The 17,152-nt window shown below is 41.9% G+C and overlaps 1 protein-coding gene across 6 annotated transcripts in view; it reads left to right on the forward strand.

Annotated features, from left to right (window-relative positions):
• The window catches only part of anapc10 (anaphase promoting complex subunit 10), a 55,293-nt gene that overhangs the window by 9,455 nt on the left and 28,686 nt on the right, over window positions 1–17,152 (forward strand). For 4 of the 6 annotated variants that reach the window (XM_080199606.1, XM_080199590.1, XM_080199598.1 and 1 more), the window contains exons 2-3: window positions 9,940–10,067; window positions 12,675–12,765. In XM_080199606.1, coding sequence (XP_080055732.1) covers window positions 9,953–10,067; window positions 12,675–12,765 — 206 coding nt within the window. In that variant the 5' untranslated portion in view covers window positions 9,940–9,952. Of the gene's footprint in view, window positions 1–6,811; window positions 6,934–9,939; window positions 10,068–12,674; window positions 12,766–17,152 lie in introns of all 6 variants that reach the window. The other 2 variants (XM_080199573.1, XM_080199617.1) reach the window with 2 other exon arrangements.

Below are 17,152 nucleotides of genomic sequence, written 5' to 3' on the forward strand. Positions count from 1 at the left end.
TCCAGAGTCTCTACGTCCTTCTGGTAGCAAGGTGACCAGAACTGGACACAGTACTCTAAATGCGGCCTAACCAACGTTCTGTACAACTGCAACATTAGACTCCAGCTCTTATATTCTATACCCCTTCCTATAAAGGCTAACATACCATAGGCTTTCTTCACCACACTCTCCACTTGTACTGCCACCTTCAAAGACTTGTGCACTTGCACCCCCAGGTCTTGCTGCGATTCTATACTCTTTATGGGCTTACCCTTTATCATATAACTCCCCCCTACATTATTCCAGCCAAAATGCATCACCTCACGTTTATCCGGATGAAACTCCATTTGCGATGTATCTGCCCAATATACCAGCCTATCAATATCCTGTTGTATTGCCAGACACTGCTCCTCACTGCCCGCCAATCCAGCCATCTTGGTGTCATCAGCAAATTTGCTGATCACACCACTACTCCCTCTTCCAAATCATTTATATACACTACAAAGAGAAGAAGTCCCAGTACTGAGCCTTGCGGCACACCACTAGTGACAGACCTCCAGCTAGAAAAGGACCCCTCCACTACTACTCTCTGACTTCTCTTTGCAAGCCAGTTCTCTACCCATCTAGATACCTGGCCACATATCCCATGAGCTTTAATCTTCAGTACCAACCTACCATGAGGCACTTTGTCAAACGCCTTACTGAAATCCATATAGATGACATCAACAGCTCGCCCTTCGTCGACCATTTTTGTCACCTCCTCAAAGAATTCTACCAGATTCGTAAGGCAAGACTTCCCCTTTACAAAAGCCGTGCTGCGTATCCTTAATCAGATCGCAACGCTGTAAGTGCTCATACATCCTATCACTAAGAATCCTCTCCATCAACTTGCCTACCACTGACGTTAAACTCACCAGCCTATAGTTACCTGGGCTATCCCTCCTACCCTTTTTAAACAACGGTACCACGTTCGCTATCCTCCAGTCCTCTGGGACCTCACCTGTGTCCAAAGAAGAGACAAAGATTTGCGTCAGAGGCCCAGCAATCTCATCCCTTGCCTCCCTAAGCAGCCTAGGATAAATGCCATCAGGCCCCGGAGATTTATCAGTTTTAATGCTACCTAAAAAGCTGTAACACTACTTCCCTCGTAATCGATAGATCTTTCAATTGGTCTACCGCTCCCTCGGTGACTGTACCAGACATCAAGCCCCTCTCCTTCGTGAATACAGACGCAAAGTATTCATTCAGGATCTCCCCCATTCCCTCTGCCTCTAAGCACAATTCTCCTCGTCTGTCCCTGAGGGGACCAATTTTACCTCTAGCCACCCTTTTGCTCTTAAGATAGGAGTAAAATGCCTTTGGATTCTCCTTAATCCTACCTGCCAAAGCCATCTCATGCCCCCTCTTTGCTATCCTAACTCCCCTTTTGAGATCTCTCCTACTCTCTGTATTCCTCCAACGCTCTCTCCATTCCCAGCTGTTTAGACCTGACATACGCCTCTCGTTTCTTCCTAACCAGGTCTTCTATATCTCTAGTAATCCAGGGCTCTCTAATCCTACCTTTCCCATCCTTCATCCTAACTGGCACATGCCTTTCCTGCACCCATTGCAGTTTTCCCTTGAAAGACTCTCACACGCCTAACGTGGTCTTGCCTTCCAACAGCCTATCCCAGTCTGTATCCCTAAGCTCCTGCCTAATCTGGCTGTATCTAGCCTTCCCCCAATTTAGCACCCTCCCCTTTGGACAGCTCTCATCTTTTTCCATTCGTATCCTAAAGTAAACGGAGTTGTGGTCACTATTAGCCACATGTTCACCTACCACAACCTCAACCACCTGACCCGGCTCATTGCCCAGAACTAAATCCAGTGTAGCCCCCTCTCTAGTTGGGCTATCTATATACTGTTGCAAGGATCCTTCCAATACACATCTTACGAATTCCTCCCCGTCCGACCCCCCCCCCCCCCCCCCCCCCCCCCCAGCTCTAGGCACCTTCCAATCCACCCCAGGGAGATTAAAATCTCCCACTACAACAACCCTGTTCTTCCTACACTTGTCCAAAATGTCCCTACATACACCCTCTTACACTGCCCGCGGGCTGTCGGGCGGCCTATAGTACACTCCTAGCATAGTAATGGCCCCCTTCCTATTCCTCAATTCCACCCACAGAGACTCAATTCCCACCCCCCCCCGCAATGTTATCCTCCCTCTGCACCGCTGTGATCTGCTCCCTAACTAAGAGTGCCATTCCCCCTCCTCTTTTCAACCCTATCACACCTAAAACATTTATACCCTGGAATATTTAGCTGCCAGTCCTGCCCCTCCTTTAACCATGTCTCTGTCACTGCCACCACATCTAAATTCCTCACGAACATCAAGGCCCTAAGTTCATCCGTCTTACCCGTCACACTCCTCGCATTAAAACAGATGCACTGAAGACCCTCAGGCCCACTCGGATCCTCCTTCTCCTGGGAGAACACCCTGGTAAACTTTTTCTGTACTCCTTCCAAAGCCTCCAAGTCCTTCTGGTAGTGTGATGACCAGAATTGGACACAGTATTCCAAATATGGTGTAACGAGCTTGATATAATGTAACAATATTTGCCCACTTTTATACTCAATTCCCTAGCTGGTGAAGGCAAGCATGCCATATGCTTTCTTTACCGGCTTTTCTACCTGTGCTGCCACTTCTATGGATCTGTGGACCTGTACTCCCAGATCTTTGTGTCTGTGCTCCTGATGATTGTGCCATTTATTTTGTAGCTTCCACCTGCATTGGATCTACAAAAATGCATCACCTCGCATTTGTCTAAATAAATTCCATCTGCCATTTTTCACCCAATTTTCCAGCCTATCCAAATCCTGCTGTATTCTCTGACAGTCTTCATAACTATTTGCAACTCCAGTAATCTTAGTATCATCCACAAACTTGTTAGTATACCAACTATGTTTCCTTCCAAGTCATTAATGTATATTTCAAACAACAGAGGTCCCAGCACTGATCCCTGCGGAACACCACTAGTTATAGACCTCCATTCGGAAAAACACCCTTCTACCGCTACCCTCTGTCTTCTTTGGCCAAGATGTGGAGATGCTGGCATTGGACTGGGGTAAACACAGTAAGAAGTTTCAACACCAGGTTAAAGTCCAACAGGTTTATTTGGTAGCAAAATCCCTTAGCTTTTGGGCTTCTTACCCTTTGTCAGGTGAGTGGAGAGTTCTGATCACAAACAGGGGATGTAAAGGCACACACTCAGTTTACAGAATACTGATTAGAATGTGAGTCTTTGCAGCTAATCAGACAATGTGAGTGGCAATAGCATTAAGCATAGGTTAAAGAGACATGTATTGTCTCCAGACAAGACAGTAAGTGAGATTTTGCAAGCCCAGGCAAGTCATGGGGGTTACAAATAGTGTGACATGAACCCAAGATCCTGATTGAGGCTGTCCTCACGTGTGCGGAATTTGGTTATCAGTTTCTGCTCAGTGACTGTGTGCTATCATGTGTCGTGAAGGCTGCCTTGGAGAATGCTTACCCAAAGATCAGAGGCCAGATCAGAAGAAGTGTTCGTCAACAGAAAGAGAACAGTCTTGCCACGTGATTGTCAAGCAGTGTTCGTTCATCCATTGTCGTAGCATCTGCGTGGTTTCCCCAATGTACCATGCCTCGGGACATCCTTTCCTGCAGCGTATCAGGTAGACAACGTTGGCTGAGTTGCAAGAGTACTACCCTGTACTTGGTGGATGGTGTTCTCACGTGAGACGATGGCATCCGTATCGATGATCTGGCATGTCTTGCAGAGGTTGCTGTGGCAGGGTTGTGCAGTGTTGTGGTCACTTCTTCTGAAAGCTGGGTAGTTTGCTGCAGACAGTGGTCTGTTTGAGGTTGTACGGTTGTTTGAAGGCAAGAATTGGGGTGTGGGGATGGCCTTGGTGAGATGTTCGTCTCCATCAATGACATGTTGAAGACTCCGGAGAAGATGTCGTAGCTTCTCCACTCTGGGGAATTACTGGACAACAAAGGGTACTTTGTCCAGTGCCCCCTGTTTGAATTCTGAGGAGGTTGGTGCAATTTTTGGCTGTGGCACATCGGAACTGGTGATTGATGAGTCGAGTGCCATATAAGAACAGGATATGGTGCTTGACTCATCGACTGACAGTTCTGACGTGCCAAGGCCAAAAATCGCATTGACCTCCTCAGAAGACAAACAGGGGACACAGTGGACAGAATACCCTTCGTCGTCCAGTACTTCCCCAGAGCGGAGAAGCTACAACGTCTTCCCCAGAGTCTTCAACATGTCATTGATGAAGATGAACATCTCGCCAAGGCCATCCCCACTTCTTACCTTCAAACAACTGTACAACCTCAAACAGACCATTGTCCGCAGCAAACTACCCAGCCTTCAAGAGAACAACCCTGCCACAGCAACCTCTGCAAAACATGTCGGATCATCGACACAGATGCCATCATTTCACGTGAGAACACCATCCAACAGTGCGTACTCTTGCAACTCGGCCAACATTGTCTACCTGCAGGAAACGCTGCAGGAAAGGATGTCCCGAGGCATGGTACATTGGGCAGACCATGCAGACGCTATGACAACGAATGAATGAACACTGCTCCACAATCACCAGGCAAGACTGTTCTCTTCCTGTTGGGGGACACTTTGGCGGTCATGGGTATTCGGCCTCTGATCTTTGGGTAAGTGTTCTCCAAGGCGGCCTTCATGACACACGGCAGTGCAGAGTCACTGAGCAGAAACTGTTAGCCAAGTTCCGTACACATGAGGACAGCCTCAACTGGGATCTTGGGTTCATGTCACACTGTAACCCCCATGACTTGGGGGTTACGGTGTGACATGGGCTTGCAAAATCTCACTTACTGTCCTGTCTGGAGACAATACACATCCCTTTTAACCTATGCTTAATGCTATCTCCACTCACATTGTCTGCACCTTTTAAGACTTGATTAGCTGTAAAAACAGTATTCTGTAAACTGAGTGTATGTCTTTATATCCCGTTTGTGATCAGAACTCTCCACTCACCTGACAAAGGGTCAGCGGCCCAAAAGCTAGTGGCTTTTGCTATCAAATAAACTTGTTGGACTTTAACCTGGTGTTCTGAGACTTGTTTCTTTGGCCAAGCCAGTTCTGAATCCATCTAGCTACTTCATCCTTGACCTCACGTGATTTAACCTATTGCACTAGTCTGCTGTGATGGAGCTTGTCAAACGTGCAATTAAAGTCCATGTAGACAACATCCACGGCCCTTCCCTCTTCTATCATTTTTGTCACCTCAAAAACTCAAATTAGTGAGACATGACCCCCTTCGTACAAAACCTGCTATCTATCGCTAATAAGACAATTCAGTTCCAAATGTGTATCGATCCTATCTCTAAGAATCTTCTCCAAAAACTTCACTATCGCTGACGTCAAGCTCACCGGCCTATAATTACTCGTTGTCCTTGCTACCCTCCTTAAATAACAGGAAAACAATGGCTATCCCCTAATCCCCTGGGACCTTACTTGGGGCCAACAAGGAAACAAATATTTCTGTTAGAGGCCCAGCAATTTCCTCTCTTCTCTCCCTCAGTAATCTGGGATAGATGCCATCTGGCCTTGGGGATTTGTCTACTTTAATGCTTTTCAATATGCCTAACATTTCCTCCCTTGGATTGCTCTAGTGGGTTTACACACCCCTTCAAGACACCAACAATCAATGTGTTCCTTTCCTTTGAATTCCAATGCAATGTACTCATTAAGAGTCTCTCCCACTTGCTTTGGTTCAGTGCATAATTTCCCTCCTTTTGTCTTTTGAGTGGACCAACTCTTTCTCTTAGTTACCCTCTTGTTCCTAATATATCTATAAAATGCCTTGAGATTCTCCTTAGCTCTGCCTGCTGAGGACATTTCGTGACCTCTTTTTGCTCTCCTAACTCCCAGTTTGCGTTCTTTTCTACTTCCTCTGTATTCTTCAAATGCTTCATCTGTTTTTAGTTGCCTAGATCTTATGTATGCATCCTTCTTCATTTTGATTGGACTCGCAATTTCCATGGTCATCCGCGATTCCCAAATCCTGTCTTTCTTGCCCTTCCTTTTCAAAGGCACATGCTTGTCCTGCTGTCCGATCAATGGCTCCTTAAAAGACTCCCACATGCCAGATGTGGGTTCACCCTCAAAGAGCCTGTCCCAAATAATAGTCTCCAAATCCTGCCTAATCCAGTCATAGCTAGCCTTCTCCCAATTTAGCACCTTAACCCTAAGACAACACTTGTTCTTTTCCATGAGTACCCAGAAATTTACAGAATTTGGTACGGAATCTCATTCATCATTACCTCCTTGCTATGGTGAAGAACAATTCAATTTCTGTGTCAATTTCCTCTTTGTTGTCTAACCATGTTTATTGTTTCTCATGACTGCTGTCAGTCAGATGATGCTTTCTTCAGCCAACATTAATGGAACTTTAAAGTTTTGTTGCTAGGGCTAGTGGTCCAGGAATAGCTGTAAGGAATTTCCTAGCAGTTATGTTAACATGTTAGTGATTTCACTGTATCAGGGGAATTGCTGTCATGGTACTTGAAACCACATAAGACGGCAGATAGGGCTTTTGTTTAACATATCCCCACTCCCTTGGTGCTCCATTGAAGTGCCTAACTCGATTTTTGCACTTAACTCCTAGTATGAGATATGAACCCAGAACTGTCTGACTTGGGTAAGAGTGCAACTAACTAAGCAATGGCTATTATTATTATTATTATTGTTGTTGTTGTTATTATTATTATTATTATTATTATTATTATTATTATTTATTATTATTCCTAACATTTGTCCTTCAGGAAGGCTATTCCAACTGCTTTGTCTTACTAGTTTGGAGGCTGGGGGAAGAGGGAAGCAAGAGTCCAAAGAAATTGAGGTAGACAGACTGACAACACCTTGACTGAATGCAGTACATGTCTCAGTAAGAAAAAATAAAACAAAACATTTTATTAGGCATCAGAAATTTGTTCAGGTGATATCAAGTTCTAACGAGTCATGCTGTGCCTACATTTTTGGACCTGGATCCACGCTACTCCATTACGGATGTAAACCTAGGAATCCTGTGGAAGCTGGTCATTTGCTTGCAGTCAGAGCAACATAAATAAAGTGGAAGGTTTTAGCAGACATATCACAGAAGCAATTGATGAAACTTGCATTTTTCATACGTGTTGGCAGCTGTATACTCATTCCTTCACTGTTAGCGGGTGGGAGATTTGCAATGCTGCTCTTATAACAAAATGTTTCAGCACACAGCAAATTCTCTTACTGGATAGAAACAGAAACTGTGTCTCATTTCATTATTTGAGGAAGAATTTGAAATTGTCCTGGTTCCTGGTGAGTTAACTTCACCATTGATGATCTAACTTTGGATGTCACATCTATGTTCGTTATATACATATTTGTGATCTAAGGGGGGAATAAAACAGTAATTAAAGGAAGCTATCAAGGTAATTGATATCTTGCACTTCCTTTTACGTGCTATTGATCTGCGCTACTATACCTCAAAATGCTTCAAATTCTGTGTCAGCTGTCACTTTAGTTGGATAGCACTCTCGTTTCTGAGTCGCAAGATTCTAGTTTCAAATCCACTCCATGGCTTAAATACAAAAATCAAAACTCCATTGTAGTACTGAAGGAGTGCTGCACAGTCAAGGTGCAAACTTTCAGATGAGATTTCAAACTGAGATGCCATCTGCCTAATTGATTGGATATAAATGATCCTGACGGGTGCCCTGGCCAATATTTATTCCTTAATCGACATCACAAAAACAGATCATCTGGTCATTATTACAGTGTTACTTGTGAAAATTTGCTGTGTGCATATTGGCTGCTGTGGTTCCTATTTACAAAGTACTTTATTGAATGTAAAGCACTTTGAGACATTTGGTGGTTGTGAAAGGCGCCATATGAAAGGGCGACATGGTGGCACAGTGGTTAGTACTGCTGCCTCACAGCACCAGGTACCCGGGTTTGATTCCCGGATTGGGTCACTGTCTGTTTGGAGTTTGCACGTTCTCCCGGTGTCTGTGTGGGTTTCCTCTGGGTGCTCTGGTTTCCTCCCACACTCCAAAGATGTGTGGGTTAGATTAATTTGCCACACTAAATTGCCTGTTAGTGTCAGGGGGACTAGCTAGGGTAAATGCAAGCTAGAGTTATGGCAAGAAGGCCTGGGTGGGATTGAGATTGAAGCAGACTTGATGGGCCAAATGGCCTCCTTCTGCATTGTAGAATTATATGAATAATGGCAAATTATTTTCTTCGAGAAATTGCCATTTGTGAGCGTATTTCTTTAGTTTTAGGCAGTAGGTGGTGCTGTTAGCTACGTTGTGAAATCTTCACTTTTGTGATAGTTGGAACATTATAAAACTACTGGAATGTGAATAGATGATATTTCCCCATTAAAACAAAGGAAATTCCCATTCTTTTTCTACTTTTTTGACTGACCACCTTCCTTAAATTTATCTATACTGCTCCTGTTCAGTATGAAATTCGATTGATTTTAAAGTATTAACTTAAAATTCTTAATTCAATAAAAAAAGACACATCAGGGTATGGAAATTGTATGGAGGAGCTGACCTTTAATATTCAAGAAATGAACACTTCTAATGAAGATAGTATTTACAAATAAGTTTAAAATCTATATTGTGATTATTATACCATCATAATGATGCATTACATTCAATAAGGAAACCAAGCATACCCTCCTTTCCCTCTTTCTTGCTTTCAGCACTTTTTTGTTTAGATTTCCAGCATTTCTAGTATTTTGTTTTTTTTTTCCAATATAAATGCTGCTTTATCATGAGCTAGAACAAGAAACACCAAAGGAAAACAGTAAGGAAACGAGAAATCATAGACTAAAAAGCAGTTGCACATCTTGTGGGAGTATAGTGATCTGTATTCTCTCACTACCTCTCATTCCTTGAGCTGGAATTTAATAACCTCATGGCACATTTTAAAGTGGTGCTACTAAAAGTGCATCTAAAATCTGTTGCACACCTGTTAGGGAATTTGTTCCCAATTTTAAATTTTCTGTAAACATGAAACCCAAAGTTAAAGTCACACATTCTTCACTTTTGATTACCTTAGTCATCCATCTTCTGAAAATCTAAACCCTAACAGCACCTCTGATGAAAACAGGAAATGCTTTCACAACTCTTATTTTCAAAAGTGCATGAACAATAATCACTGTATCCATTTCAAAACATTAACTGAGATTTCTTATGGAGTCCTTCAATCATATTTTATCTTTACACTCATTATAGGTATCAGCATTTGTGCTTTGATATTTCAACCCTTTGTCTATTAGTAGAATTAAGTACCAAGTTTTTGTTGGGTTTACAAATCTGTGATCCCTTGATACTAATAGATACCACTCATGATTTGAATACCTTTTATAAAGCCACTATTTCTTTCTCTGTTCTAATGAGAACAACCTCAGCTTTTCTGATGCTTATTTGTGAAGCTCCACAGCCTTAGCACCATAATAAATATGGCCAATATTTGATATACATAGTAAGAAATCTCACAACATCAGGTTAAGGTCCAACAGGTTTATTTGGTAGCACAAGCTTTCGGAAGGCTGTCCCTTCATCAGGTGAGTCACTCAGCTGATGAAGGGGCAGTGCTCCAAAAGCTCATGGTACCAAATAAACCTGTTGGACCTTAACCTGGTGTTGAGATTTCTTAAAGTCAGTAAGAAGTCTCATAACACCAGGTTAAAGTCCAACAGGTTTATTTGGTAACACGATCTTTTGGAAGGCTGTGCCTTCATTAGGTGAGTCACTCCCCCAGTCCAATGTCAGCGTCTCCACATCTTTGATAGATGTGCAAGTAAGATACATACATATGAAAAATGAGTGAATCTGAAATGAGTAAATCTGTTTTAAATAACTGTTCCTTTCAATGATCATTCTGTTGTATATTGCAGATCAAAACTAAAAATGACCACCCCAAATAAAACGCCACCTGGAGAAGATCCAAAACAGCTGGAAAGAACTGGTACAGTACGAGAGATAGGTTCACAGGCTGTTTGGTCCCTATCCTCATGTAAACCAGGTAGCTCTGTAATTTGGTTGTGGATTTTATAAAATCACTTAATTTTTCATTTGCTTTTGTTCCGATTATTTCCCAACCAACTCAGACATAGAACGAAGAAAGAACTTGCATCAAATAATATTGTGTTGCATCCTCAAGACATCAAAAGTTCTTCCTGTCAAACAAATTACTTTGTTTGGAATGTGGGATGGGGAGACCTCGGGGGCAGTCAAGATAGTTTCAAAAACAAGTAACAGCACACAGAGTAAAGAAATAGTTAGGAATCCTAATCCGGGTACACCAAGTAATGGCAAAACTATTAGAAGTATGTTGATTTAACTAGAAATGATAAACTGGTGAATAAAACATAAGTACTGAGAGGCAGGCTAGAATGGCCCAAATAAAAGTTCTGAATACAAATGCACCGAGTGTAAGGAATAAATTAAGTGAGCTGCAGGTACAAATTCAGTTTGGAGATTATAATATAATAGACATTACTGAGACATGGTTGCAGGGTGGTTGAGATTGGGAACTAAATATACCCAGTTAATAAGGTTTACAGGACAGTTAGGGAAAGTGGCAGAGGGGGTAAAGTATCTTACTGATTGGAAACAAAATAACTTCAGTGGTGAGGGAGGATATTTTGAGGGAAAAGCATCAAGACTTTATGGGTGGAACTGAGGAACAGTAAAGGATCTAAAACTGTAATACGTGTTGTGCATAGATCCCCTGGTGGCAGTTCTGAAGTGCTAGATTGTAAAAATGCAGAAATTGGGCAAAAACAGAGTAGTATTAATTGAGGATTTTAGCTTTAACGTAACTGCCTCAGATGGGTGGAACAGTTTCCTCCAGCAATGTGTCCTGAATACAACAAGGAGAGAAGCAATATTGGATTTAATAATGAACTTGATTTAATTAGCAGCCGAACTGTACATGAACATTTATCAAATAGTGATAATAATATGGATTAATTTTAATCTAGTATTTGAAAGTGAATGCGTGATACAGCTACTAGAATTTTAGATTTGGGTACGGTTGACCTTAATGAGATAGAGACTTTCCATAGTAAAATGGGAAAATCTGTTTATGAGTAAAACAACTGAAGAACAATGAAGGATATTTAAAAAAAAACACCTGAGAAGGAAAAGCACAACTTTGCAGAAAAGACAGCCATGGACAACTAATGAGATAAGGGACAGTATAAAACTAAAAGAAAACGTTTACAAAAATGCAAAAACAGCCCAAGATCTTGCTGAATGGGAAAATACAAAGACGAGGATAGAAAAGCAAAGTAGCATATAAAAGCCACTCAAAGGATTGTGAAAAGAAATTTGCAAGGGATATAAAAATCAATAAGAAGAGATTTAATAGTTACATGAAGGGAAGGCTGGTCAGGAGCAATGTTGGTCCACTAAAGATATTGTCAATAACTGGGAAAATGGCAGACATGTTGAATAATTACTACTGTATTTACTGTAGAAAAGGAGGATAACTTGCCAGAAGTCCTGAGGAATTTATTGGGAGTTAAGCCACAGATCAGCTATGATCTCATTGAATGGCGGAACAGGTACAAGGGGCTGAATGGCCTACTCATCTTTCTAAATGAACAACCAATTAATTTGTTTTTAGCAACAAGTGTTAAGTAGTGATGTTTCATAATCTGAACACTAATGGGCGTGTTCTTTACCAGAATGAGGGAACTGACTTCCAACATCAGGCATTACATCAAATTAGAAATTAGACCTTTAGTAGGTTTTTTCTGGGTTATTTTGTACTTTTTTTGCTGTTATGTTAGACATAATGTTGCAAAGGGAATTTAGTGTCAACCTGTATGTAGTTCTGCGAACATAGTACAAAAGGCTTCAGACTTAGCAATTTTGAAATTGATAATGCAAATCTGAGACGTATAAGATGATGAATGGGATGGATAGGATAGAGGTGGAGAGATTCTTCCCGCTCAGAAAGGATAGTAGGATTAGGGGGCACAGCCTCAAGATAAAGGGGGGGCGGTTTAGAACGGAGTTGAGAAACTTCTTCACTCAAAGGGTGGTGAATCTCTGGAATTCTCTGCCCGTTGAAGTGGTGGAGGCTACCTCGCTAAATATTTTTAAGACGCGGGTTGATGGGTTTTTGATAAGAGAGGGGATTAAGGGTTATGGGGAGAGGGCGGGAATGTGGAACTGAGCCACGACAGATCAGCCATGATCTTATTGAATGGCGGGGCAGGCTCGAAGGGCTAGATGGCCTACTCCTGCTCCTATTTCTTATGTTCTTATCATTGGCATTTTTTGTCTGCTGAAGCAACCGCTTTTTAGGTGTAGAGATGTTAAATGATGGGGGATTGTAAAACAGTTTTGACTTTAAATTGAGTGTGAAAATGTAATTATATAAAGTCTTTTACAAGCTTATCTCTCCTGATGGATATCCATATCTACAGCCTCTGTGGGAAAATTTATAAAATGTACAGACATACCAAGCCAAGAATCAAAGTTAAAAGATGTTGCTGCTAAAGTTCAAAGCGTAACGTTAGGCTTTATTCTTGTAAGCAGTCATCAGTTGAAAGCTTGAAGCATTTGACTCCATTAAACAAAATATGTACAAACTGAAGTGCTTTAATTGTTTTAACAGGCTTTGGTGTAGATCAGCTACGTGATGATAACCTGGAAACATATTGGCAGTCAGATGGATCTCAGCCTCATCTCGTTAACATTCAGTTCAGGTATGAGTCTACAGGAGAATGCAAGAGATTCTGGTTAAAAGCTTAACCATTCATTTCAGTGTGGTTAGACTAATGAATTCTCGTACATCTCTCTTCTAAGTTGAGTTTTGTATGTACTGAAGGGGAGCTCATATAAAGGAAATGACTACCAGTTATTCTATGTACTCCAATGGAGACAACTCTCATTTATGTGCATTTAAATTATTCATGTAATGCAAGGTCAAATGTTCATTGTTCGCACAGAAGTGTGTGCTATACAAATTGGTTACAGAATATGAATTAATAATGAAAATGCAGCAAGGGAAAATATGGCTGTTGGAAAATGAAATAAAAATGTTAAACCAAATTATAAAACTGGATCATGGAAAATAGCTATCCATAAGCCATTGGGGCAGAATTAGGCCACTCGACCCATTAAGTCTGCGCTGTCATTCAATCATGGCTGATATTTTTCTCATCCATATTCTCCTGCCTTTTCCCTATAACCCCGATCCCCTTATTAATCAAGAACCTATCTATCTCTGTCTTAAAGACACTCAATGACTTTGATTTATCGTTGTCACATGCATTAGTATACAGTGAAAAAATGTTGTTTCTTGTGTGCTATACAGACAGAGCATACCATTCTTAGAGAAGAAAACAGGAGAGTGCATAATGTAATGTTACAGTCATAGCTAGAGTGTAGAGAAAGATCAACCTAGTGCGAGGTACGTCCATTCAAAAGTCTGACGACAGCAGGGAAGAAGCTGCTCCTGAGTTGGTACGTGACTTCAGACTTTTGTATTTTTTTCCTGACGGAAGAAAGTGGAAGAAAGAATGTCTGGGGTACGTGGGATCCTTAATTATGCTGGCTGCTTTGCCAAGACAGCGGGAAGTATAGACAGAGTCAATGGATGGGAGGCTGGTTTAAGAACATAAGAAACAGGAGCAGGAATGGGCCATCTAGTCCTTTGAGCCTGCCCCACCATTCAATAAGATCATGGCTGATATGAAGTGGATCAGTTCCACTTTCCCGCTTTCTCCCCAAAGCCTTTAATTCTCATGTCTATCAGAAACCTTTGCATGATGGGTTGGGCTACAATCTTGACCTTTGGTTTCTTGTGGTCCTGGGCAGAGCAGGAGCCATACTAAGCAGTGATACAACCAAAAGAAACTTTCTATGATGCATCTATAAAAGTTGGTGAGAGTCATAGCTGACATGCCAAATTTCCTTAGTCTTCTGAGAAAGTAGAGGCATTGGAGGGCTTTCTTAACTATACTTCAGCATGGTGGGACCAGGACAGATTGTTGGTGATCTGGACACCCAAAGAACTTGAAGCTCTCGACCCTTTCTATTTCGTCCCCATTGATGATGGCCTCCTTTATGCTTCCTGAAGTCAATGACAATCTCCTTTGTTTTGTTGACATTGAGGGAGAGATTACTGTCGCCACACCAGTTCACTAGATTCTCTATCTCATTTCTGTATTCTTCTCATCATCGAGATCCAACCCTCTGAAGTGGTGTCGTCAGCAAACTTGAAAATCGAATTGGCTTCCACTGCCTTCTGTGGCAGAGTTCCGCAGATTCATCACTCTCTGGCTGAAGAAATTCTTCCTCATCTCTGTTTTAAAGGATCATCCCTTTAGCCTGAGGTTGTACCTCCTGGTTCTAGTTTCTCCTACTAGTGGAAACACCTTCTCCACATCCACTCAGACCCAAAGTTCTCAACTGTTCCTCATATGACAAGCTCTTCATTCCAGGGAACGTTCTTGTGAACCTCCTCTGGACTCTCTTCAAAGCCAGCACATCCATCCTTAGATAAAACTGCTCACAGTACTCCAAATGGGGTCTGACCAGAGCCTTATACAGCCTCAGAAGTACATTCCTACAATTGTATTCCTGCCCTCTTGACATGAATGTTAACACTGCATTTGCCTTCCTAACTACTGACTGGACCTGCACATTAACCTTGAGAATCTTGAACAAGGATTCTTAAGTCCCTTTGAGTTTCTGATTTTCTAAACATTCCTCTATTCCTCCTTCCAAAGTGCATACTTTTCCATATTGTATTCCATCTGCCACTTCTTTTCCCACTCTTCTAACATGTCCAAGTCCTCCTGCAGCTTCCAGCTTCCTCAAAACTACTTGTTCCTCTACATATCATCTGCAAACTTAGCAACAGTATTTTCAGTTCCTTTTTCCAAATTGTTAATGTAAATTGTGAAAAGTTGCGGTCCCAGCACTCTCCCCGAGGCACACCATTAGTCACCAGCTGCCATCCTGAAAAAGACCCCTTTATCCCCATTCTCTGCTGCCAGTCAGCCAATCCTCTATCCATGCTAAGATCTTACCCTTAAGATCCTACCATGGGTACTTAACTTATTTAACAGTCTCCTATGCAGCACCTTGTCAAAGGCCTTCTGGGAAATCTAAATAAATCATGTCCAGTAGTTCTCCTTTATCTAACTTCCTTGTTATCTCCTCAAGGAACACTAACAGATTTGTCAGGTCTCCCCTTGACAAAGCCGTACTGACTCAGTCCAAGTACTCCGCAATCTCATCATTAATAGTGGATTCTAAAATCTTGCCAGTGATCGAAGTCAGGCTAACCAGCCTGTAATTTCCTGTCTGTTGCCTCCCTCCCTTCTTAAACAGCAGTGTTACATTAGCTACTTTCCAGTCCTCTGGGACCCTCCATGATTGCTGAAAGATCATCACCAATGCCTCCACAATTTCCTCAACTATCTCTTTTAGAACTCTGGGGTATATTCCATCCAGTCCAGGTGATTTATTCACCTTCAGACCTTTCAGTGTCCCTAGAACCTTCTCCTTAGTGATGCCACTACACTCACCTGTGCCCCCGATTCTCCTGGAGCTCTTGTCATCCTAGTGGTGTCTTCCACCGTGAAGTCAGATGCACAGTAACTATTCAGTTCCTCTGCCATTTCTTTTGTTTCTTCTCCAGCCTCATTTTTCAGTAGTCCAGTGTCTATTTTTGCCTCTCTTACCTTTTTATGTATTGAAAAAGTTTTCCCATCTTCCCATCTTCTTTCATATTACAGAAATTTAATATCCAATCTTTATCACCATTTAAATTTTATAAGTTTACAGCAAAATGTCCTTTGGCTTAAAAGAAAGGGTATGTAAAATCAAATCACCCAGAGAATGCAGTGTTTAAAACCGGCTTGACCATCCATTTCATGCAAGAGGCAATGTTTCAATTTTTTTCAAGGGACTGGGCTGATGAGTACAAGTCAGAAAGAAAAGATTTGACTCAACAGTAAACGTGAAATTCAAAAAAAAGGTTGAAGTGTGACAAAATGAACAACTCGTTGAACAAAAATAAAGGAAATACACATCAAAGCAATAAATAAAATCCTCATTGGCTCCCTTCCCCCTGCCACCTCCCCCCCACCCCCAAAAGCAATTCCCCCCACCCCTCCCCCCCCGTCCCACCCGGCCCCAGCAATCTCTCTCTGCTCTACCTAGCAGTCTCTCTCTCTCTCTCTCTCTCTTTTACTTGTCTCCCACCTCCTTCTCTTTAGCACCTCTCTTCTTCCCCCTAGTCCTGGTAGTAGCCTTCCCCACTCTCCCTCCATTCAGGCCACACACTGAAGGAAACACACTGGTTGTTATTCCTCCAATCTGAATTTCTGATTCGCATTTTCTGCTGAGTGGGAGTAAATGGTTTGTGACTGGGGCAGTAGCTTCTTGCAGAATCTTCAACTTATTGGCATTTTAAGCACAGGATGAACAGGCCAGGATAGAGAGGCGTGGGGCCAAGGTGTTGGACAAGCCTTAATTAAAACAGTGCAATGAATTGATGGTGGAAGAGGGGAATGTCTTTATGGACAGGGGAATCCAGCAGAAGAAAACATAAGCTTAGATTTCAAACCACTCTGGATAATAACAGACACTGAAAAAAAATGTTAAATTAGTATATGTTGTCCAGAACATAGACACAAGATTGGCTCAAATATTTAAAACCATGATTTAATGAGACAGAGGAATGGCAGAGACACGGGGATGAAAATATCAGTTTGTCAAAGCCATCCCTCGTCCTAACAACTGTTTGAGGCTGAACCTTGTTCATTTAACCCTGAGGTGAGCTTCCAACCGCTTTTCTGCTCTAACATCAAAACCGCCTAGCTACACATCTGTATCATCGACTTCCTAGATTCGGCTTACCTGCTGTTGAAACTTCATCTACTTTTTTTTGTTACTTTTAGACTTGACTATCCTAATTGCTCTCTGGCTGGCCTCCTCTCTTCTACCCTTCTACCCTACAGTGACCTAAACTCTCACAATACTCTCTGTCCATATCCTAATTCTTACCAAATTCCATTCAACAATCACTCCTGTGTTGATCCTAGTAAAGCCAAAACCTCAATTTTAATATTCTCATCC

The sequence above is a fragment of the Carcharhinus amblyrhynchos genome, chromosome 1, assembly GCF_965287045.1.
Source record: "Carcharhinus amblyrhynchos chromosome 1, sCarAmb.v2.hapA, whole genome shotgun sequence".
NCBI lineage: Eukaryota > Metazoa > Chordata > Chondrichthyes > Carcharhiniformes > Carcharhinidae > Carcharhinus > Carcharhinus amblyrhynchos.